This window comes from Adiantum capillus-veneris, chromosome 3 (genome assembly GCF_014529385.1).
Source record: "Adiantum capillus-veneris isolate H3 chromosome 3, ASM1452938v2, whole genome shotgun sequence".
Taxonomy (NCBI): domain Eukaryota; kingdom Viridiplantae; phylum Streptophyta; class Polypodiopsida; order Polypodiales; family Pteridaceae; genus Adiantum; species Adiantum capillus-veneris.
The window spans coordinates 148,338,843-148,363,156 of NC_140933.1; the positions used below are offsets into that span (position 1 = coordinate 148,338,843).

The 24,314-nt window shown below is 42.4% G+C and overlaps 3 protein-coding genes across 5 annotated transcripts in view; all 3 read right to left on the reverse strand.

Annotated features, from left to right (window-relative positions):
* Positions 1-15,309, reverse strand: part of LOC147461904 (non-structural protein) — an 89,037-nt gene extending 73,728 nt beyond the window's left edge. For 2 of the 3 annotated variants that reach the window (XM_086509376.1, XM_086509377.1), the window contains exons 1-4: positions 15,099-15,293; positions 14,937-14,976; positions 14,525-14,863; positions 14,395-14,440 (exon numbers count right to left, since the gene is read on the reverse strand). In XM_086509376.1, the coding sequence (XP_086365502.1) occupies positions 14,395-14,440; positions 14,525-14,863; positions 14,937-14,976; positions 15,099-15,217 (544 nt within the window). In that variant the 5' untranslated portion in view covers positions 15,218-15,293. Of the gene's footprint in view, positions 1-14,394; positions 14,441-14,524; positions 14,864-14,936; positions 14,977-15,098 lie in introns of all 3 variants that reach the window. The other variant, XM_086509375.1, reaches the window with a different exon arrangement.
* A 642-nt stretch (positions 15,310-15,951) lies between these two features.
* Positions 15,952-21,061, reverse strand: LOC147461905 (uncharacterized). Its single transcript, XM_086506686.1, has 6 exons — positions 20,339-21,061; positions 19,388-20,267; positions 17,629-17,701; positions 17,417-17,541; positions 16,635-16,898; positions 15,952-16,346 (listed from the first exon to the last, which is right to left on the reverse strand). Exons 1-6 carry the CDS (start codon positions 21,059-21,061, stop codon positions 15,952-15,954), a joined length of 2,460 nt encoding a protein of 819 aa, XP_086362812.1.
* Positions 21,062-21,079: 18 nt separating this feature from the next.
* Positions 21,080-21,764, reverse strand: LOC147461906 (uncharacterized). Its single transcript, XM_086506697.1, has 2 exons — positions 21,665-21,764; positions 21,080-21,525 (listed from the first exon to the last, which is right to left on the reverse strand). The coding sequence occupies exons 1-2, from the start codon at positions 21,762-21,764 to the stop codon at positions 21,080-21,082; spliced, it is 546 nt and encodes a 181-aa protein (XP_086362823.1).
* Positions 21,765-24,314: the final 2,550 nt, after the last annotated feature.

Genomic DNA, 24,314 nt, shown 5'->3' on the forward strand with positions numbered 1-24,314 from the left:
ATGGTTGGTTTTTCTGACCAGCACGAAAATACACTAGTGACTCAAAATGTCAATGGCCAAGGGGCGCCGATGATCCCTATTATAGTGCCCATGTTGCAAACAATTCCCTATGATAATTTGGGAGTGCTGGAAAAGCCAAAACCATAGAAAGAAGGAGGTGCAGCTGTGACGTTTGATACTTTCAGCATCTTTGAGGACAAGACGAAGACTCTTACTTTCCTCCGCAGTTTGATACGGATTATGCAGGGAGGAATTTTACAGAGGCCTCCAAGGTCAGGAAAGTTGTCACTTTCTTGAAATGCGCGTTCATGGTGGACGACTTTGTTGATGCAAGGACACGCACCCGCCACATGGGTTTACTTCAAGCAAATGTTTGCATCTGCATGGCTGTCAAATGAATTTGAAGCCGATGTCATGACGGATTGGCACCAACTCACTACGGCTACTTGCAGGAGCCTATAGGAGTACAATCGAAGGTTCTGTAAAGTGTTGCTTTCAATAACCTCTTACATGTGCCATTGACACAGCAGATTGAGAAGTATTGTTGGGGTTTGCATAAAGGGCTCAGGAATTACTGCATAAAGAATAAAGTGGTCACCCTTCCTCAGCTTATCGAAGTTGCCAACACTGATCATGCCTTGTTGAAGGGAGAAGACACCGGATTCCACGGCAACGTGAAAGGGGGCCAGTCAAAGAAAATATCAACAAAGAGGTTCTTTGCAAAAGCGACTCCTGAAGCTTCTTAGGGGTCAAGAAATTACAGAGAAGGATAAAGACTGAGCCGCGTCTTCTGGAGGACACGCCAATAGAAAGAAAAATTAAGGGAAAAGTTGCAAGACATTATTTGGTGAAGTTCAAAAGCTATCCACTTATGAATGCAAAGTGGATGGAAGAAAGTGAATTGATAGAGTCACCAAATGTATTGTAGCTTTACCTTGCAGCTTTTGGTTTACAACCCATGTATTCTCCAACTCAGATCATTTCAATAGAGCAAAGGTCAAAGGGCTTGACACGTGCTCAAAAGAGGGGTGATGATAGAGCTAGCACTTCATATGTACATAAGGATTCAGTGTAATAGCAGTGTACATTGTTTGACAAAAGTATGAGGGTCTCGTTAAGTCATTTGTACACATGTTTGACAGTCTTTCTTGCGGATACATGCGATGATAGAAGGGTGCTTACCACACTAAATCATCTATGGCATGTATATATGGCATGCAATCAAGGACGTTTATGATTTTAAGAGGGGGGTAGTGTTACAACCACTATATATTGGTTGGTTTTTTTCCCTTCATTTTTATTTAATTTTTGCAACCCTCTATTTTCAATCACAAATGGCCGAACATTGTGTGGCCAATGTGAAACGGCCGAGGGCCGAGAGTTTCACCCGCACTCAGGAAGGACACGTCGCCACGAGATGGTCGGGCCAGTCGACACTAAAATACGAGCAATAAAAGGGTGTCTAGGCTCACTTAAAGTCATTTAAGCCCCTCGGCAGGACTTTATAAGTTGGTGGGTACTAGGAATTAAACCAAAAGGAGCAAACTCAACACATGACAGTAGGAAAGCAACTTGTAGGTCAAAACTCACTCCAAAGGGTCTCATCCAAGAGGTGTCACTTATTGCTCCACAATGTGTGAGTAGTGGGTGCAGGTGATCACAGCTTTAATGGAAAGCTTGCCTTCTCCCTTGTCTCATGTAGCGCGATGATCTGCTCTCGCGCATCTCTCTCTCCCCTTTGCACATATATGGTAATGCCCCTCTAGTTGGGCTTCTCTGATGACCATCTACAGTTCAAGGGGATTTATGCGCGTTTACCAAGGCAAGAGCCTTCTGTACAAGAACCGAATTAGCTAATTGGTTTTCTCGCGTGAAAACTTGTCCGATTTACAGGAAAACTGTCCCATTGCGTGCGGGAGCTTCTGAGGCACGCGTAGACGTGTTTGCTCCGCTCAAAAAGATGCAAAACAGAGAATTACAGCCTGCTGTGTTTTTCTGCAGGTTTAGGGTTTCACACCTAAACTGCAAGTTATCGCCAAGGGAACCTCGGGAAAGCCCGGGTGCTTGTATAGGACAATCTAGAGAGATTTCCCGCGAGGGATCTCGTTTAATTCAAAAGGCAAGTGACCCTACAAGTGCGGCAGCTCGAGGCCTACCAACAGGAGTGATCGGCACGCAAATCGGAGCGCAGAACATTGAATTACAGCTTCTTGTAATTTTTTGCAGGTTTAGGATTTTGGCTAGTTTTGATGCCTAGAGGTCCCAGGAGCTTCAGGGAAGCTAGGGAATCACTGAACAGGTGTTTTGGTGCATTTTGGAGGCCAAAAATAGAGAATTCAGAGTGCTGTAATTTCTCGCCAGGTTTTGCAAAGTGCTCTTAAGTGCGTGGAAAGTCACTATTTACTTGGGATTTAATCCGTGGAGACTTCTACTGTGGTTATGCTGCCGAAATCGAGTAAGAGTAGGGGAATTTCAGCTCGATAAAGGTGGGACAGCTTGTAGAAGTTTACAGGCTTTTCTCAAGTGTAATAAGAACAAAGAAATACCGAAAGGGGCGCCACTCTTTGGGGCCAACAAGTTGTTGTTTGCTTGGGAGCGCTCTAGCTGCCAAGCCGTGATTTGTTTTGAAGTGTTGAATTCCAATCACATGCTTATTCGTGAAGTTTCTTTGTGCCAAAAAGTTCCAAATAAAGTAAAACAATGTAAAGATCGAGTGAAAGCTAAAGTCTACCACCCTATGGAACAGTTTCATGGTTCCGTTCCGAGACAGAATCACTTTTGTCTTAAAGAGTGAGCCTTAGTTGGTTTGCGGTGAAGACATAGAGCATAGGAACTCAGAATTACACTATGGCTGACAGGACAAATATGACACCAGGAAAGAGGGTTCCTCTTCATAGGACAAACAAGTTGTTCCTCCTCCAATGTTCGAGCGTGGTGAGAGTTCACGGCCACCCCTTTCTATATCTTTTGTTGATTTGAATGCTCCACAAGTTCAAGGGTTAATGATTGGGCAACTAGATGAGAGTTCACGACCACCCCTGTTTGTACCTTCTATTGATTTGAATGCTCCACAAGTTCAAGGGTTTATGATTGGGCAACTAGACGAGAATGCGTTCAGGATACGAATGCTTGCTTCTGTGAATGTGTTTTCTCCATTGGTGAAGAAACCTAGGTTTATGGAATTTCTGCAAGCGCCACCACTGTCACAGCAGACAACGCAGCTTTCTCATGCAGGAAAGCCCGTTGAGGCTCAAGCCCAGGTCCCTTATGCTTCCCAACAGGCCAAGGAGCACTCGCATGTTGCGAAGTCAGTTGGGGCTCCAAGGCAAATTCCTTTTGTCCATGAACAGGTGGTTAGTACGCCATTTCCACAGTCTTTACAAGTTCAGCCAATCACCTTTCAGAGTCCGAAAGTCGCATTAAATGGACAGGGAACGAGTTTCCAGGCTATGCAACAAGTTTTTCCACCACCCACGGTGGATCTTGGGTATTTGGAAGGTGGAAGCATGGCTGGTTATGCAATTGGAAACCAGCAATATATGCCAGGAACAATGTTTGGGGTATGCAAGGCATGATACCAAATCCATGTATGGTAATATTGGCATGCAGCAAGGATTTCAGTGCCATCGGGGCCAGTTTGGGGTGCCACAGGGCAATTTTCGCACGATTGGTTTTTCCAACCAACAGGCAAATATAGCACTAGTGACTCAAAATGTCAATGGCCAAGGGGCGCCGATGATCCCTATTAGAGTGCCCATGTTGCAACAATTCGCTATGATAATTTGGCAGTGCTGGAAAAGCCAAAACCATAGAAAGAGGTGGTGTTGTTGTGAAGTTTGATACTTTCAATGGCTAGGTGAAAAGTATGCATACTCAAGCATAGGTAAATATCGTTCCCAATTGCCCTTATTATCTGACACACACCCTTTAAGCAAATCTAAGACGGTAGAATTAGCCTCTTTTGATTGTCGATTAGTTTGTAAATGAAATGAGGATGAAAACTTGAGCATAGAGCCCATGTTTTCAAACAAGCCTCTCCAAAACACGCTCGTCGTACGAAGATCAAGATGACTGACAATAGATTGTGGCATTCCATGATACTTAACATTGTACATGAACAATTGTGCCATCTTATCAGATTTTATCTTCTTCCTGACAGGAATCAAATGGGCATGTTTACTGAACCTGGAATAATGGTCCATATACCAACATTCCCTGTCTGCGTTCTGGGAATATCAAAGATAAAATCATAGTAATACTTTCCCATGGCTTATTAGTGGCTGTAACAACCCTGGTGCCTTTTGTCTGTCGAACTTGACCTTTTGACAAATCACGCAAGCTTGCACAAAGGCATCCACGCTCATGGCCTTGCCCATCTTGCAATTGTTCAAAGATCCTTGAAAAATCTTCATCAGTAGCATATTGTTCCTTCATGTCATCAAGCTCATGATGATAAGGAATTGACACAGCTGGAATTTCTGGCTTTCTTGATAACGCATCAGCCACAACATTCTTCTTGCCTTCCACATGCACAATCTGAAAGTGCAACAGAGAGAGAATGTTTCCCCATCCCATATGCTTCTCAGGTACCTTTAATTGTGTCAAGAAGTATCGCAAGGTCTAATGATCTGTCTGGACAACAAAATCAGCACTTAGCAAGTAGTGTTTCCAGCTAGAAAGCGCACGAATCACAGCCAGTAACTCTTTCTCATAAATTTGCAGTGTCGTTTCAAGCCCTTGCAAGATTCTCCTTTCATAGGCTACTACCCGACCATCTTGCATTAACACTGCCCCAATACTATTGCCACACGCATCACACTGGGCCACAAATTACTTCCGAAGATCTTGTCCACACAACTGTACATACGTATGGAAGGCCCTTGAGCTGCGCATTACGAGTCCGAGAGCGAAATCATCGCACTACATAAGACAAGGGAGAAGGCAAGCTTTCCATTAAAGTTGTGATCACCTGCACCCACTACTTTAATGGAAAGCTTACACAAACTTGAGTTCACAATGGAAAAAATTCAGCCTCTTCTTTCAGTTTGGGCCCCCCCCCTCTTGATGCAAAACTGGTAAATCACTCACAGACCGCCAAGTGTCCACTTTGCCTCTTTTGCGTTAATTTCCTAGTACCCACCGACTTATATAGTGTAACGAGGGGCCTGAATGACTTTGAACTCAACCTAGACACCCTTTTACTGCTTTGGATTTCAATGCCGACTCGCCCAACCATCTAGTAGCGACCTACCCTTCCCAACTGTAGGTGAAACTCTCAACCGTCGGCCAATTCACACTGGCCACACAATGTCCGACCACTTGTGACTTCAAAAAGAGGGTCCCAAAAATTAATTAAAAATCAAGGGAAAGAAACCAACAACTAAGGTTATGTGAGAGTGCACATGTGCCGGGGGGGGGGGGGGGGGGGGGGGAGAGAGAGAGAGAGAGGACCACAAACGCAAGATATGGTGAGGAGGGGGCGATCAACCCCCTATGACTACCATGAGCAGAAGACCCAATACACAATAACCAGATGATGGAAGTGGGTACCCCCTGCCTCCATGGTAAAGTGCCGTCACGAGCAATATAGCAAACTATTGAACTCCGCCGATACACGGTGAATATATTGCGTGAAGGTCCCGAACTAAGTGTGAAAACAACTCCTCGTCGTAAAAGAAGTGCCAATAGATCTGCAAGCATCCTGCCCAATAGGATCTATGGTGTCTGTAGTCAAACCATCTGGAGAAAATGGAAAAGCCCACGAATCGTCATGAGAATGACCGAGAGCCTGTCAATGCATGAACCTGCAACCCAGTGTGGCCAGGTGGCTAAGTTGTGTAAAACTCCAGGAAGGCCAGATATAGTAATATGCGTCGTAAACGTCATTCGAAACAAGGCAAGCCAGACTAAACCGTATGCATTGTAGAAGCTACCATAAGCTGCACCAGTCACCAAGAGACTGCACGAACCACCACCGGATGGTGTCCTGTCAGTAGGTAGGGTAATCCAAGACGAGCTGAAAGCCAGACTCAACAGTCTCCGCTGTGAAGGACCTCTTAGAAGAGGTGTGGTCAAGATGTCTGCAACGAGATCATCCTATAGAAGTAGGAAAGCCAAACTGAGCAATCTGCGCTGTGAAGATCCTCTGAGAAGAGGAAAGGCCAAGCATGCAATTGTTGACAGGTTTGGGAAGAAGCTTACCGCAACAGAAGCGACGACAAAATTGAGAGGTTTGCAGCAAGATGTTCATGCTAAATTTAAAGAGTTTTTGCAATACTTTAAAGGACTTTGGGTGCAATTGGAGGCGGCATCCCAAGTAACTCCAGGGGATTTCTTTAAAGTGTGTTAGTTTATGGATTGTCTCCATCCAAGTGTAAGGGAGAAGGTCGATCAAGAGGAGCCTGCTAATTTGAAAGAGTTCTGGAAATTGCCAAGGCCAAGAGCAAGAAGATCAAGAGAAGGTGGGAGCAAAGCATGACACATGTTGAGCCATCAGTCTGCATCGTCTTGCCTGTATCTCCTGCCCCCAATCCTCCGGTGTCAACCAAAACAGAATCTGTGCCAACAACGCCACCAAAGCGCGACTCGGTGTGGCTTTCAATGTGAATGAGCTAGGAGTGGTCTACTGGCCAAGTCGGGAGATAAGTCTGTTGTAAGGTTACCGAGGGTGAGTGTAAGCAACTCTGAAGGTAGCAATCCAATGATCACGAGTGTAGAAGAGCAACTGCACTACCATCCAAGCCAAGCTCCGGGTGACTCCGGATGTAGTTGGGGGATGCCTGATCTCCTGCATCTCGCAAGAAAACTCTCCAAGAGAGTCCAAAGCACTGAAGTCCCACTCCAGTCTGTAGACCCAGGCAATGAACCTGTCCAAGAAGAGATCCAAGATCCTCTCCCTAAGTCCATGTAGATGCTCCTGTGTAAGCAAGCTCCTGTGTAAGCAAGTGATCTGACGTGTCCTGGTCAAGTGGGACGTGTCTGTCCACCCAAGATGGTGGTGTTTGCTCTCGGAATGTCAGAATCCCATATGCCATGAGCATGGCCATATCTCGTGTGAACTCCTATGATGAGTGCATAGGTGTGTCCATAGCAAACCACAAGTCACCACCCCCTTTGGAGTGCGCAATTGCCGAATGATGACTAAAATGAATGGATCTCCCAAGGATTGTACGCTCGTAGATGATCAAGCCGATGTCGAAGATACCGTGTACTTCAACAGTCACTAAGAGCCCGTAGGGACCACCACCGGATGGTGTCCTGGCAGGAGATAACCTCATCCTCTGTGAAAAACACAAGCCATGTGCTGCTGTCCACCCAAAAACGCAACTGCAAGGTGATCAAAACGCTGCTGTCCAGCGATTTTCAGCGTGCTCGTACACTCCCGGCATGGTCCAGAGCGGTGCAGAGGGTATGGGGAGGATGGTGAATCCCTGGCACAACCCTAAGTGGGCTGAAAACAGAGAAAACAGCACTGGTAGGTGGCTGAAATCTGATGATCTGAAGAGGAACAGGACCGGCAAGGAACCGGATGCCAAGGCCAGGAAGGTGGTGGCACGATCTAGGGTTGAAAAGATGAGCGCTACCCTCCTGCTGCAAAAACGCAGCAGCTATCCAAAAAACGCAGATTTGGATCAAAAACGCAAATGGACAAGGGGCATTTCCAGTAAGGAGAAGGGGTTCAAGCCCTAGCGCTAGCAGAGGGAACAACAGATTTGAAGGTTTCCTGCAAAAACGCAGTTGACACAGCATTTCGTCGCGATTGAAGCTGTCCAGGAGGTGGCGCCACTCCCTCTTGCAGGCAAATTGCAGAAACACTGTTGTTTAAGAAAAACGCTGGCTGGTCTTCTTCTTGGGAAGGAGGACCTCATGCGGAAGAAGCGCCTCAACGTTGGCGATTGATACCATGTGAGTGCGCGTACGCGGAAGTGTGAAAGAGGAGAGGAGAGAGAGAGAGAGAGAGAGAGAGAGAGAGAGAGAGAGAGAGAGAGAGAGAGAGAGAGAGAGAGAGAGAGAGTAGACCACAAACGCAAGATATGGTGCAAAGGGGCGATCAGCCCCCCGAGACTACCATGAGCAGAAGACCCAATACACAATAACCAGATGATGGAAGTGGGTACCTCCCTGGCCCCATAAATAGGTGCCCAAGAGGAGGTAGGGTAAATGCCAGATAAAATCCCCCACGACCCAACAAAGAATAAATGAAATATGAGGGCGCCCAGACAAAGTGGGCGCCCAGACAGTGCAGTCTAAATGCATATGCAAAGGGTGGCCAGCCCGGAGGCACACTAGCCGTACCTAGACCTGTGAAGCAGCAAAGTGGTGTGAGTCTAACAGGTTAGTGGTTGCCACGGCCTCGTGACATACCCCCCTCTTGAAATTGTCAAATATACATGCCATAGATGATTTAGTGTGATTAGCACCCTTTTATCATCACATGTATCCGCAGGAAAGGTCATGTAACATAGATACAAATGACTTAATGCAACCTTCATACTTTTGTCATTGCTATCTACGATAAAAGTGAACGTTATACCTTTAGCATTTGTAGGGCAATGTACACTTCTATTGCACTAAATCCGTCTCTACATTTGATGTGCTAGCTCCATCATTGCCCCTCTTTCGAACTCGTTGGATTGGGGCATGCGTAGGTTATAACCCAAAGGCCTCAAGCTAAAGCTGCAATACATTCGGTCACTCTAGCAGTTCACACTCTTCTATCCACTTTGCATCCATAGGTGGATAATTCCTTAACTTCACCAAAATACCGTCGTGCAACTTTTCCCTTAACTTTTCTTTCCTTATGTGCCAAGATTTGCTCAAGTACCAAGATTTCATCAAGTTCCTCAATTTCTTGTTGATCCTCATCTGGCATATCTTCTGGCACATCTCCCATGAAGGCTGTTAGAAGACTCACGTGAAACGCATTATGAATCTTCTAAGTATCAAGCAATTTCAGCCTATAGGCAACACCGTTGATCTTCTCAAGTACTTGAAAAGGCCCATAGTAACGCATGCTGAGCTTGGGAAATAACCTTTCCTTGCCCTTCATCTTCTCTAAACTTGCCTTTTCAAACCGTAAGAGTACCCAATCACCAAGTGAAAATAACAATTCACGTCGATAACGATCAGCAGCCCTTTTCTGCTTTGCCTCAGTCTTCTCCAAGGCAAGCTTAATTTTCTTGTACATTTCATCTATATTCTCAACCTAACGATCTGCTTCAAAAATCTTGTCCTTGTGAGCATGAGAGAAACCTTTTTGCCACCCTCAACAATTTCAAAAGGTGCCTTGCTTGTTGACGAATGCGCCGTATTGTTGTACGCATATTCAAGCATGGGTAGATATTGTTCTCACCTACCCTTATTATCTCACACATAACACTTCAGCAGATCCAAGACAATAGAATTAGCCTCTTCTGACTGTCCAGCTGTTTGTGGATGAAATGAGGAAGAAACTTGAGCGTGGTTCCCATGTTTTCAAACAAGCCTCTCCAAAATAGGCTGGTCATACAAGGATCATGATCACTGACAATAGATTGTGGCATACCATGGTACTTAAACACATTGTACATCAGCGGGCAGTCCATTGTGTGCGAGTAGATGCATCATCACCATCCATTTCCACATCACCTAGGGGAGCCTCTCTCTCAAAAGTCGTCGTAGAGGACATCATCTAGAAGGAACTTCATCTGAGACCATCTTATGGCATGCATGGAGTTCGGTACCAGTACCTCATCTTAAGCAGGAGGGGATGTCACATGCACATGGCTCTATGTGCCACGTGGACATGCTTCATCGACTATTAGAGCCAATTTTCCAGTTGTAGAAACCCTCTTGCATAAATGGTTTGCACACATGTTTTGACATATGTTATGACACTACGGTGGGCATCAGGCATGACGAGCATGTAGGTCTGGGTTAGAGGCACGTGTCAATCCAGTCGGTTCGTCAAATGGTTCACCGAGCAGTGAGTTGTCGCCCGTGTGCACTCATTTGCACATTTTTCCCGACTTGACCTAAGTTTCTCAACCGGGACAAAAGTCATATAAAGGTAGCAGCTAGGCCTGTATTTTCTCATAAGATTTGGGAGCACTAGCAGTAGACCTTCTCTAGCGTTCTGCAAAACTAGCAGCTTGCCAATGTCTTTGCTTTCAAATAAGCCCTAGCGTTTTTAGACCAGATAGCCTTGGCGTTTTTACTCCACGGCGACTGATCAGCCCGAGCACTAGCAGATTTGCAGCGATCAGCCAACGTTCTCAGTTTTCAGCCCTCCTCGCAGGAGACGTGTGAGATCTACAATCACCAGCCATCCAAATGCAGTCCAATACTTCGGCAGCCCATTGAGCCTCTCCTCGGCCATTCCCCCATCACATCGAGTGCTCCCATTGTTGTCCATCATCGGTATCAACAAGATTTGTGTTTTCAGCCCTTCTTTCCTCTCACATCGGGAGCGCAATTCAGCCCCAGATGTACCGATTGGTGGCCATCTGCAATCCCACATCGAGAAGGATCCAAAGGTGCATCAAATCAGTCCCCGAAGGTGTCTTGTCTTGAGGAGTTACCACGGCGACATTCCCCATTCGAGTCAGTAGAGTTTCTGCTTGAGGTATTGCATGTGTGTACATTTCATTTACGCAATCAAAAGCAAATACTGTGGCAACGGTGTGAGGAGCCCTTGAGAGGGTTGGTTGGGACCCCATCCTCCTCTGCTCTCTCTCTCTATCACCCAAGTGTGGTAGATTGGTTATGTCATTTCCCTCGTGAATAACACATCTTGAGTTCAACTCCTCGTCGGCTAGATCTTTAAGGTCTCTTGGGATAGTTTCCTACGACATTAAAACTCTCTTCTTCTTCTTCTTCTTCTTCTTCTCTCTCTCTCTCTCTCTCTCTCTCTCTCTCTCTCTCTCTCTCTCTCTCTCTCTCTCTTCAAGGAAAGTTAAAGGAGCCATCATTCAAGCTAAAAGCAATCATTAACGCAAGGAAAGAAGTAAAGATTTGTGGAAGTGTAAAACCTACATCTTCACCATTTCAATTCCGCTGATCCCGCAAGCTAACATAGATAGTAGCCCTCAGATCAAGAAAATGAATACCAAGAGCTTAGACATTCAACTGGAAAATCATCCTACATACAACTGCATGAAGGCAATCGTAACTAAAATGAAATCGACGCTCCACAAGCTCGAGATTGCACGAAGAGTACTAGACCAAAGAGTAGAGCTTCTTTTGGAAGATAATGCGTCAACCAGCAAGGACAAAGTAACATGATGACGGTGACGGAACAAGAACAGTCTCTTCAGCATTTATTTCAATTAGTTAGAATACTTTGTAAAATGATGTATGCTAAGAATGAGAAGGTGGTGCATTACATCGAGGCAATACTAGACTCTCTTGTTCTGATGTATGCCCTACCCATGAAGGAAGATGAACTACCCAAATTCTACTGTCTTATGGGTGGCATGGAAGTCGGTGCTCAATGACATTGAAAAGAAAGACAGTCTCAAAGCTCAAAGATGAGTCATGACCTTATCAATCTTAGAGGCATGATGACCCAATGGAAATCTCGGGTCAACTAGTTGATAAGGTACACAAATGAATTACTTAAGCTGTCAGTTGAGGTTGTCGTGTCCACCTTGGGAGGTACACCATCATGCCCACTATTAGTCTTGAGAAAATAAAAGATGAGATCCATCATTGTACTCTCCCATGGTAGATCTGGAATCCATAAAGGTTTTGAAAGCCGGTCACTTTGTGCTTGACATACTTTGAGAAACACAAACTCATCTACATCCTTCTTAAGTTGTGGCCAATAGAAGTAAGTCTCAACACCATTAAGAATCCCCTCTATGTCCCTCTTCTCAACAAGAAGATTGTGGCTCTCCATCAACACCTTCTGCCTCAAACCATGTCACACAACATGGTCTTCTGCATCAAAAACACTTCCTTGAGAGAGTACCCAAAAACTATTCCCCACTTTGTACCATTTCCAAGATCTGACCAAAATCCGGTTATGTAGTCAACATTTTGCAAGTCTAGCAAAATCAACTCTGGTAGTAGTCGACTTCTACTTAAGTCTCTCTGATGCTGCAATTTGTGAAGGTCTCCAAGTGAATGGTACCCCAATCTGAGTTAGGACATGCAACAGTGAAGCAACCTTTGAACATTGGCTAATGAACCGCTTGTAGTAGAGCATAATCCCAAAAACCTTCTCACATCATGCACATTTCTCAATGGAGGCCAATCACAAATAGCCGTGACTTCAGCTGGATCCATGCTTAACATCCTTGGACAAAACGATGTATCCCAAAAAGTGTATCCCTCATAGAAAAACTCGCTCTCTTTCCCATTGATATGTTCTCTCAATGCTTTGAACACTTGCAACAAATGCTCTCGATAATCAACTTCTCATTTGGAGGAAACAAAGATGTCATTATAGAATGTGCCCATGAACTATGTATGCTCTCAAAAGATCCTAGTCATCCTATTGAACATTGCAGTAGCATTCGTGAGACCAAACGGCATCCATCACCTAATGCTCGTACAATCCAAAAGGATGTCCTAAACACCATCTTATATACATCTCCATGCGCGATCCGAATCAGATGGTAGCAACTTTAACATCGATCTTGTTGAAACAAGTAGAACCCTGTAATCTATGAAGTACATCATCAATCCTAGGTATTGGGAACCAGTCCTTGATGGTAATCTTATCAAGAACCCTGTAATCTATGCACATCCTCCACGATCCGTCTTTCTTCTGCCCAAGTAGAAGTGGGGAAAAAAAGGTGAAGAATTGTGTTGGATTTTGAAACCCTTGTCAAATCAAAACATCAGGAGCTCCACAACTCCCACAAGTAAAAGTCTAGACGATCCTTCGATGAATCTTTAAAAAAAGTTCTTGCAACACTACAACTTTTGAAGAGATTCAACTAAGAGGCAATTCGCGCGGGCAAGGGTGGGTAAGCATGTCAAGTAGAGCTGGTATTTTCCCGGGCAACCATCGAAAGTCCAGCCAAATGGACGGAACTAGAAAACAATGCCACTGAAAGAAGCATAGCCACTAAAGAGCGAGGGGTTCAGCAACATGCGAATGCTAAGTGAAGCCTGGCAAGGTTTAGACTATTGTAGTAGCAGGGGTTTGCTACTAACAACAACCCCAGCCCATGCGAAACACCTCTAATCCCTTTCTAAATCTGTCAACTCAAGTAGCTCATAAGCTGACTCTTCTTGAATCCATTGCACACATCAAGAGATTTATAGCGTACAATTTCCAATCTGTACCATTCTCTCGCATTCCTTTGTGTGTGTGTGTGTGTGTGTGTGTGTGTGTGTGTGTTTGTCCAACTTCGGCCTCTAAAGGACGTAAAGTACAAGTTTCTTTCTTTTTTTCTAACTACAAAATTCTCTCACTTTTCCTCTCTTGATCATTACATACCTTCTCCCCCTTTATAATCCACTCACAATCTCTTTTTTTCTTCTCTACCAAGGACCCTCTATGAAATGTCAACAGGCGCCCTAGAGGAAACATGAATGTGATCGTCTGTAGCTGCCTTGAGCCCTTTGTGCATGTGTGTGTGATTACTGAAGGAGGTTATGTTAGTGCCCACAATGACGGCAGGAACATTCAACCTTTCCACTTCAAATCCTGCATACTTCAATTTAGTTAAATACAATGTATTTATTTGGTTAAAGGAACAACTAACCCTTTTTAAGGTCACAAGCTCTATATATGTGCACATGTGAGAGAGGGAACATAAATCCTTTCTACTTCAATAGCATTTGCAAAGTGGAAAAGCACCAAAAGACAAGGATAAAAAGGGAAATTGATCATGCTCCCACAAATGTCGTCACACTTCGAGATGCATTTCTGTTAATGACTTGCGGTCTTGCCTCTTCAAGCCTCAGAAAAAAGAAAGCTGGGTACATCCACCCTGCGAACTGAGGCATAAGTTTGCACATATTAAAGGATGGTCTTCCTTGTTTGTGAGAATATATTCAATGCCTCGAGTGAAGCGCGATTATGTCAGCTGCAAAAGCATGAAGGCGACATATATAGCGTGCCCTAGAACTCTCAAACTTAATATGCTTAAAACTCAGCCTCCCTTGGTACCTCGTGAAAGGCTAGCGTGAACTTTCCAGAACCTAGGTTCACCATCTGTTTTTGAACTTTAAGCAGTAGTGCTCACAACATACCCTCTCCTCCACCAACTCAGTCAGCAGGCATCTTAACATGCCCTCTAGACCTGTACCAACAACTACCTACCTCTCATCAACCATAATCTTCACAAAGAAGGCATAGTGCAATTAGAATGCTTCGTGTGACCTTGGCTTCATGTTTCTTGAAGGTCAATACCTTTCAAAATACAAGCCTTATGATCTCAAGAAAAGGAATAAGCAAACCTGTTAGCAATGGACCTTTGTCTTCAGAAATTAACGTTCGTGTAATCTGTCAAGCACACTCAAAGAAGTACTAAATCATAAAAGTAATAGAACAAATGCACTTTACAGAAAACGTGTATAATGTTTATACCCTCTTAGACAAGCTTATGGTGAAATTTTCTGGAGATATGCCTTTCCCTAAACCCGGCGAGTCTTTGTACTGGCAAAGTGAATGCATAGGATTGCTTCTTCCAAGGAACTGGATGTCATAGGCAGCACGGGGTTGCTTTGTAGAGGATCCAAGGAGCAGTAGCACTGAGGGCATGAAGGAAAGCGTCTGGAAAGCTCCTTGCAAAGCAGTAAGAAGGGCCTGAATGGATTGTCTCAACTTTTCTCTCCTCTTCATCACCCTCTTGACTACTCGCGCCTTCCACAGACCCACCCTCTTCTCGCTTGGCAGTGAGAATGCATCGCCTTGGCTAAATGTTTTCTACAGACACGAAAGTTGAAAAACATCTGGAACGATCGTTCATTCTTTCTCTGAAGCAATTCCAAAACCTTACAATGTTTTCTGTTGCGTTCAGCTCCAGCTGATCAAGGGGCCTGCATTATCAGCTTAAGCATCAGGTGCATGGATAACAGAAGCAAGATAGCTGAAGACCATTCGCAGACAGCGGGAGTGCAGTACTGACGCTAAAGCACCGAGAAAAGGGTGAGTGTCTTACAAAGGAATCTGATGGTGCATGAAGAGGATGTAGGATATGATGTCCCTCACCACCACAATCCAGTCCACGGGACCACTGTATTCGATTCTCATGAGCCCTTCTTCTTCCTCCTCCGCCATTTTGGGCACCTTCAGGCTTGCGAGTTCTACAATAAACCAGTAATTATTTCACTCGACTTGCAGTGCTTTAAGCCACATCATGAGTTAATTTCTTTGCAGGAATAAAAGACAATGATAAGAATGAGAGTTTTTTGCCAAATAGAAAGTTTCCCAAGAGGTGTAATCTCTCTCTCTCTCTCTCTCTCTCTCTCTCTCTCAGGCTCAGCTTATCTGCAAGGATGGCCTGTCGGCTGCCGCTCTCTCTTCCCCCCCTTCCCCTCGACCTGCGTTGTGGCCAAGGGCTAGGGCCCTCTTTCTCTCTCACGTGTGGGCGCGCACATGGGCCGTCGGGATGCAAGCTATCACCTCCGTCAGTTGCCCGTTGTAGGAGGTCGACTCGCAGGACGTGCACCCTTTGAACCCTCTATAAACTTGCCACATTGGTGGCACTTTTTAGTGTTACTAGCTCGCGCGACCCGTCGATAGGCGGGTCTCGCTCGCTCTTACTATGACACACACATGATCAACACTACCACCAATATTCATTGATACTTTTTTACCCATTGTTCAAATGCAAGTTTTTGTCTCACTCTGTCTTTGGCCCCTCAAGACTACTCCTCCTACATTTAACCCTTTTGCACCTTTCTCTTCTCCTTCCCCCTTTTGCAAAGAGAGAGAGAGAGAGAGAGAGAGAGAGATTGCATAAAAGAACATCACTAAAGAGACATTTCAAACAATAAAAGTTTTTGTTTACATTATTGCCAAAAAGGCTCAGGAATATATCTGCATAGCACTCTTAATCGTGCTATTTCAACAGGATCAAGATATTGAGCAAGAGCTCTACACACTTCTCTTAAATCTATTTTTTGAACCCAACTTAAGTAAATCTTGTAATGACGAATTAACCCAAGCTCTTGCTTTAAGAGCATGAGCTTAAGATTGGGAAAGAAATAGGGATCAAGCAACCTGATGTAAATCGTGTCCAACTCTTCATCTACATAAGACCCCCATGCAGTGTAGTTTTTCTCAATAACTTCCCATGCCCATTGCCATCCCCATTTAGCAGGTAACAAACCCTCTTCAAAGGCATCAACAATAAAAAAAATTACACTTGGAAAAATATTCACAATTTTGTGGGCCATTTGTTTGGCTGCAAGAAAAGAGGACAACGTTAGTACTCAAAGCTTAAAATTATGGGGGGGGAGAAAGAGAGAGAGAGAGAGAGAGAGAGAGATGATCAACATTGCCACTTTTAAAACGTGCACTTCAAACGCTTTTAACAAGTATAAGCATAATACAAACACTTCAATAACTCAAAGGCATGCCAAAATAAAGCTGCATTGCCAAAAAGTGTCAAGAGATCCATTAGGTTTGTCAAAAAGTGTCAAGTGTCAAAACCTCATTGGTTTTGTTTACAACGACTCATATTCTACTCTACAGTTAGACGGTTGAGGATCACTCCAATATATCCCATTGATAAACTTCACAATTAATTTCAAAACTTCAAACTCTTCATCTGAAATATAAGATTTATGATTGTGATATATCTTTCGCAACTGAATATCACAACCACAAACATTGACATAATAAATATCAACCATATGTAGTTCTTGTAGAACTCTCATTAATTTTATCTCGCTGAATACTTGAGACACTTTGTCTAGTGAAATGCTTAAGCGTCCACAATTTCCATACCACCCATCTGCATATGAATACACCCAATGATGCCACCATCACCATGTACCATTTCTTTGACAAATGTACTCATCCTTAACTTTTAAATAAATAACCATCTTTATATGTATTGGGAGAATAGCCAATACATCATGACCCATGGTAACCTACATTAGCAATTAGCAAAGTTCTCTCTCTCTCTCTCTCTCTCTCTCTCTCTCTCTCTCTCTCTCTCTCTCTCGCTCGTTTCCCATGTAGTAGATAAGACCCACTTCCATAAACCAACAGGGATACCAAATAGTTTCAATGTAAGTAAAAAAAATATGGTTTAGGGTTTGCATAGACAATGGATCAGAGTGTTCGATCATCTAGAGAAGTTGAGCCTACGACACACTCTACTTGGAACTCTCAAGATCCAAGGTCCAACACGTCGAACACTGTGACCGAGGCGTCGAGGTGAGTCACCCAAAGAATAGATTCTAAACATCCATTCATTCACTCCATAGGGACCGTATGAGAAGTTGCAATTAAGAGGCCGATGCATACCTAACTCTCGCACAGTGACTCGCATAACATCTATATCAAACTCTATGTGATAATAGCCTACAACACTTCTAAAATATCGAGATTCATATAATGCCAAGACAGAATGTTTGCAATAATACTGAAGCCTGCAATAAGATAACAACCAGCCATTCAGACATAAAAAGTAGCAACTTATTTAGCGTCATATGGATTCAAGTTCAAGCTATACGCACCGAAGGATTTCAAAATCCTCGATAATACGAACAATATCCTCAGCATGTGCAGGACCCCTCCGCAATGGAGGATCTAGAAAAAAATGTCACACATGTAAATACACAAAATAAAGACCATACTTTTTTTAGCCATGGTAAAAGTAAATATCAAAGATAAGTTTTTTCATACCTCTAATATATGAAGGTACATCATTGAGGGTGTACGAAACCATGATGTATCGTGCCATCCTTGATCTGCTCTAACAATGGAGATTTAAAATTTTAAGAGGAAGAGAGATAACATCGAATAAAGACGGCTTTGACGATCATACCGTAGAGTATCGTGTCCTTCTTTCTTTTGTTTAAACGTAGGATTTAAAATATTGAGAGAGAGAGAGAGAGAGAGAGAGAGAGAGAGAGAGAGAGGAATGAAAGCAAGTCAAAAGACTTGGAAATTTCACAAAGATGCGTTGAATATTTTGAATATAGTAGAAACAATACATAAGTGTTATTCAAAGTGTAGCCTTCGAGATACCACATTAGGGATTCTATAAGTCCAAGGACCTACGCTATATACATTTGCAAGATACGGGGGGGTGTTTCAACTTAAGTGAATATCCTCAATCGATACGGTGTATTGCGGTCTCCAGCAACCCCCACCTGTTGTGCATTGACTGGCCTTTCATCACTCACAAACCAAATGTTAACTTGAATTTGATGATGCTCGTGGTCCAAAGAAAAGGCAACATGGTAGTATCCAAGAACTTCCATAGACGTATCTCTACCTAAGTATAGCATTTCATAAACACCTACAATGATAAATCCTCGATGGTAAGTGATCTCTGCAAAGGCATCCATGAATTATGTAGAGCAAGAAAAGCTTTAAAACTACCAAAATACCACATAAAAACTCTTCCAATATAATATGAGTCATATCAAATAAGATCACCAAAAACATAGCATGAACTCTTCCCCTCTATTGCGGCGGATCTTCAAAAAAGTAAGTCAATGTATAAGCCAATCTTCTCAACAAAATAATGGGTCAAGTCAAAACTCTAATTTAAAAAAGAAGATGAATACCTCGAATGAATTCAGTGATGTGACCAACTAGTTACATAGGATGCATTGCGTTGAGGATCCATTTGTGGCCAATACTTTGATCTAAGAGATATCAATAGAATTTAATATCAAGTGTGTCTGACTTTAAGTGAGAGCCACAATGTCAATTTGAAATTGTTATGAGTTTGCTAGTTGTAATACTTCCTTGAATACAATGCTTGGAGTGTAGTAACACTCCTCTTGAGTGTTCTCAGTATTGACAACAACCCTCATAGTAGATGCACTTCGCACACGTGACATTGCAACATATATTTGTCCGTGAGAGAAGATCAGTGATGCAAGATATAAACCGAGAATTCCCAGTGTTTGCCCTTGTACTTTGTTGATAGTCATCCCAAAAGCTAGCCTAATTGGAAACTGGCGACGCTTCATTTGAAATGGAAGCCCCTGATGGTTTCGAATAATAAAGTCAATCCTTGGAATAAAAACTCTCTCTCCAATATTTGATCCCATGACAATCTCTGCCTCAAGTACCTTATGATGAAATTGTTTACATATCAATCTGGTTACATTACACAATCCACGTCTTGGATCCAAATTCCGCAGCAACATGATAGGAGCATTTTCTTTCAAGACTAAAGCATGAGGTGGAAAACCACCACCAAGAGTAAAGCTATTTAGATATTCAATTGTAAACAAATGTGTGTTTTCCTCGACATACAAATTGAATCTGCACTAAGATACTCTTTGCAAACTCCATGCATTCTTTGCAATGCATAGTCATTGATTAAATCCACCTCTTTATTTTGCCGGGCAAGTATTGCTCGATCTCTAAAAAAACTTGCATGATCTTGCACATGACAAAAATCTCCATATATAAAGCTTAGAAGATCCTCCAAACTATTTCTTGGAAGCATCATGTGTGAAGGTATTTTGACTCTATCTAAGTCTCCTCCATCATCCATATCCCCATTGCCAATATCAAGCACCCAGCGCGAAAAACTTTGTTGAAGCGCATTTTGACCACATTCAAGTATACGCATATTTCTGGTAAGCCTCAATACCTTCGTACATTTCCATATGTGAGAATGACACAATGAAGCATTTACAACGTCTACACGACTACCTTTTGGTACAACAGGTAATATTTGTCGAAAATCGCCTCCAAACAAAATGACTTTTCCACCAAACAAAGTATTTTGCTGCATAATATCTCTTAAAGTTATGTCCACTGCTTCAAATGCATAGCAATATGTCATGGGAGCTTCATCCCATATAAGTAAAGCTGCATTCCTTAGAAGTTCTGCAAGTTGTCTATCTACCTTTATATTGCAAGTTGCTTCATAGTGAAGCTCCAAAGGTATCTTAAACCTAGAATGAGCAATTCTTCCATTACTCAAAAGCAAAGCTGCAATACCTGATGATGCACATGCAAGAGCAATTCTACAACTTCCTCGCACTCGTGAAAGAAGTGCATTGTATAGGTAAGTTTTTCTTGAGCCACCCGGACCATCTAAGAAGAACACCTTCCCTGGATGTGTGTCAATAGCTTGCAGCACTTGATGGTAAGCATCTCGCTGATCCTCATTTAAGGAAGTCTCCTACAATCTGCTATATTACGATGCTCATCAACATTAAACATTGTCATAGCACCGGTTTCACTTAAGGATACCATTGTTGAGTCTATTGCAGGCAACATAGAATCGCAAAGCCTCTTCCCGTGTTGTTGCAAAAAGCATTCTATATGAAGCAAAGCTTGATTTTTTGCCACATCTAATCGTACACTTGCATCTGAAATACGCATCCTTAGGGCATAAACATAATCCTCACATAATTCGGTACAAAATCTGTCCCAAAGAGCATCTGGATGCAGTGGCTCACAAAACACTAATATGATTGTAAAGAGTTGTCTGAACTGCATTCCATTTTGAAAAAAAGATGCCTCTTGAAGGCAAAATGACCATTCTTCATCGTCTTGCAATAATCCTCTAGCTATATATGCCTCCTTATATGTATAAAAAATGTGACCATCATACATCCGCAAGTCTTCAAAAGATTTACATCCCTTGCAAATATTGAGTAGTATTCGTAGGTAATAAACCTCACCAGCAATTGGGACAATATTATACATTCTTCCAATCGAAACACCATGTTGTCGTGGAGACCATGCCTTTTGACTTTTATTCCATATCCAACCACTTGGAAAGTCATTATATGTCAGGCTATTTGCTTCTGGATAGTTCTGATTTGCAACAAACCATTCTGTCAAGGTAGTTTTTTTATTTTGCTCATTATCCAACAAATCTGATACATCATCACCATCTTGAAATGTAACCATATTCTGCTTCGGAAGGTGTACTTGCAATCGCTGAATAGCTGGTTTTTCACTATGCATGTCAAAGCCAAATATTCTCTACATAGCCTCAGATGCAGAAACATAACGTGCATTGAGATAACTTTTGATCTCATCAATAGCTCCTTCAAAATCTTGAAGAACAACAGTGGCTCTATCATGTCCCTTGTAGACATGATATTTAACAGCAGTGACAGTTGAGTAGATCTCGACATTAATATGGGCTTTGTATCTTAGTGATAAGAGAGGGCTATAAGGAACAACCCAACGATTGTCTAAATTGTAATTTTTAGACGGAACAAACCTTCCATTATCTCGTCTCATATACACAGGATATCCACTTTCATTTACAGTCGTAGACATAGAAAATGTTCGTGGAAACCTGAATCTACACTTTCGATCAACCATACATGGAGAACTTGGATTCAAAGGACCACATGGACCATGAACATTACAACGGCTAGCTACATCAAATAATTCTGGAAACACATTCTTGTTGGGGAGCTCTGCACAAACCAACTTGTCATAATGGGATGTATCTATGGGCTTATATTCGGATGCAAGTATCAACAATATATGAGCATGAGGAAGACCTCGCTTTTAAAACTCTATCACTGAAACATGTCCAATCATCTCCCCAAATACGGCTTGCTTGATAAGTAAATGCATCATATCTTGGAGCTTCTGATAAAACACTGCATCCAGATGCTCTTTGGGACAGCACTTTGTCCAAGTAGTAAGGCATTATCTATTTCCTTCCATCATGGATTACATGTGAATGTGATGAAGAGATCGGGTTTACCCCTACTACGAACAATTGCCATTGCATCTTGGAATAGTTGGCACATATATCTTGGACCTCCAACAAAAGATGAAGGCAGAACAATTCTACGACCAGCATTTTGACTTGCAGTCCTCTCTATGCCATCTCTTGCCTCAATCATGTGAACCAATTCTTGATACACTTCAGCACGAAGTGTTCTTTGATTATTTCGCGTCCACAATAGTCGTGACCCCTCTATCTTTGATTATTTCGCATCCACGACATATTGTTGTAATAGCCTACCCCCTCGAAGAAGACACTCCACAGTATCATCTCTTATTTGTAAGCGAAAGCCATAATATTGCTTTTGAGTCAACTTTTTTCCATCGCTAGTCTGTAGATAAAGATGACACCCATCCTCTCCAGATCGAAATAATAAAACATATAATAAGGATATGTAAGCTCGATGCATGCTAGAGATTCTTTTCAAGTCCCCGTGTCGAAAATTCAGTAGAATGTCACGATGGCTTATATTTCTATCATCCCCTTGTCCATGCATAATTGCAGCAACTTCAAAACCCCTTGGAGCGAGATATTGCCAACCATCACAACGATGCTCTGCAATAACCATCATAATATTTGGTACAATAGCATCTCCAGACAAAGAAACAGCAGATCGTAGAGCATTTGCATAGGGATTTACTCTATGCATCATCAATTGTAAAGACTCTAGAATACTACGATCTAAATTTGAAACATGATGCAATCTGTTGCTCAACTCATGCTCGGTATCGAAAAAATATAATTGTGCAAAGCGTGGAACTTCATTTTGTCCTTCTGCTGGCGCTAAAGAACCAATGCTATGATATACAGAGCCATGTACGTTAAAAGTGCATACACCTCTTCCACCACAATTGATAGTCTCATCAATATGGGCACTAAGAGATACAAATGCCAATGCATTATTATATCCCCGAATGTTTTGCAAGAACTGTCTACTTCTTATTGTGGTTGCACTCATCAAATCTTTCAATTCATTTGGTGGCTCATTCAAAGAAAGTAATCTAACTCTTCCATCAGAGCAACAATATTTACCCACAAATGTTTGGATAGTCTTTCCTTCAGTCTTCCAGGCCTTTGCTCCACATTTGGAGCAAACAAAATCTAAGCTTCCTAAGTTGTGCAACACACACTTTTTATATAGAATAGGTGCCATTGACTTGTGATGTAAAAAGAGGGAAGTTGGGTATTCAAAGCGGATGGACAAACAATGCTTTGCTACTTTAGAATACTTTCCCTCTTCATAGATAACAATAGGCTCTATAGTCTCTTGATTACATCGATGCTATGTTCTCAATCGTCTCAACATCCATGGCTTCAGAGTTTCCTTTATGTACATCAGGCAAGCATTGTCTTTCATTGCACTCCAATAAAGTTCCAATTGTATTTTGTAGTGAATGCCTTGTTCTCTCTCGTGCTATTTGGCGTATCTCCTTTCGCGATTCATCACATAGTCGGCTACATCGTGCATGACCAGGTGATAATATACGTGGTCTAGATACCATCTATCAAATCACGTGCAAATAGATATCTCATATAATCTACTTTCTATACTTTTAATTAAAATTAAAATTTGTCTACATTTTGCATAATAAACAATCAATATAAACAACGTCAAATTCTCTCCTCTAAACTAAATACAATTGACACAATGATAACGACACAATTAAAAAAATCAATTTGATGAAGATACAACATAACATTACATATTTCTTCCATTATGAAGATTAGTCGTTGAGAAACTTGACGTTGCTTTGGTCGAACTAATCTAGCCAAAGCACTTAATTTATTTGTAGTAGCTCGCATATCAGAAAGTCTTGAACCTTGAACCTTTGACAAAGCACTCAACTTGTTGACAGTACTCCTCAATCGTGGCACAATGTGTCGAAGAGTATTGTCTTCATTTCTTCCTTTTGATTCGCGTTGACTTCTTGAAACCTCTTTTCGAAGATTCTCAATAGATGCCAATATCATCTTTTGAGAATCTTCAACTTGAGAAAGTTTCTCTCTCAACTATGCCTCACTCTCTAATCTTTGCAAGTTTTTTGCTTTTGCCTCTTCTCGCAATTTCCAGAGTATCCCACTTTCAATCTCCAATGCAGAGCTTAATGTTTCAACCACATCAGAGACATTGGTTTGCATTGTCTCGATCCTATTGCAAGAGGCTTTGATCTCTAACAGAGTTTCAGTAATCGGCTTTATAGAATTCCTCCCAACATATCGAGCTGCTCTCTTTGTAGCACGCACACTGTGAATAGCTGATGCACTTGCAGCTACATGAGAAGATATCAAGCCATTGGTTGCAATAGCGAGAGGAATGTCATGACTAATCTCCATTTCACTGTACACAAAAAACTACAGTGGTTGCAAAGAGAAATGTGACAACCAAAGAGAAAGGTTTGAATGCTTGCAAATAAAACAAATAACTCTCTCAAAAAATTCATTTCTTAAGTGCCCGCTTATTAAGAAACA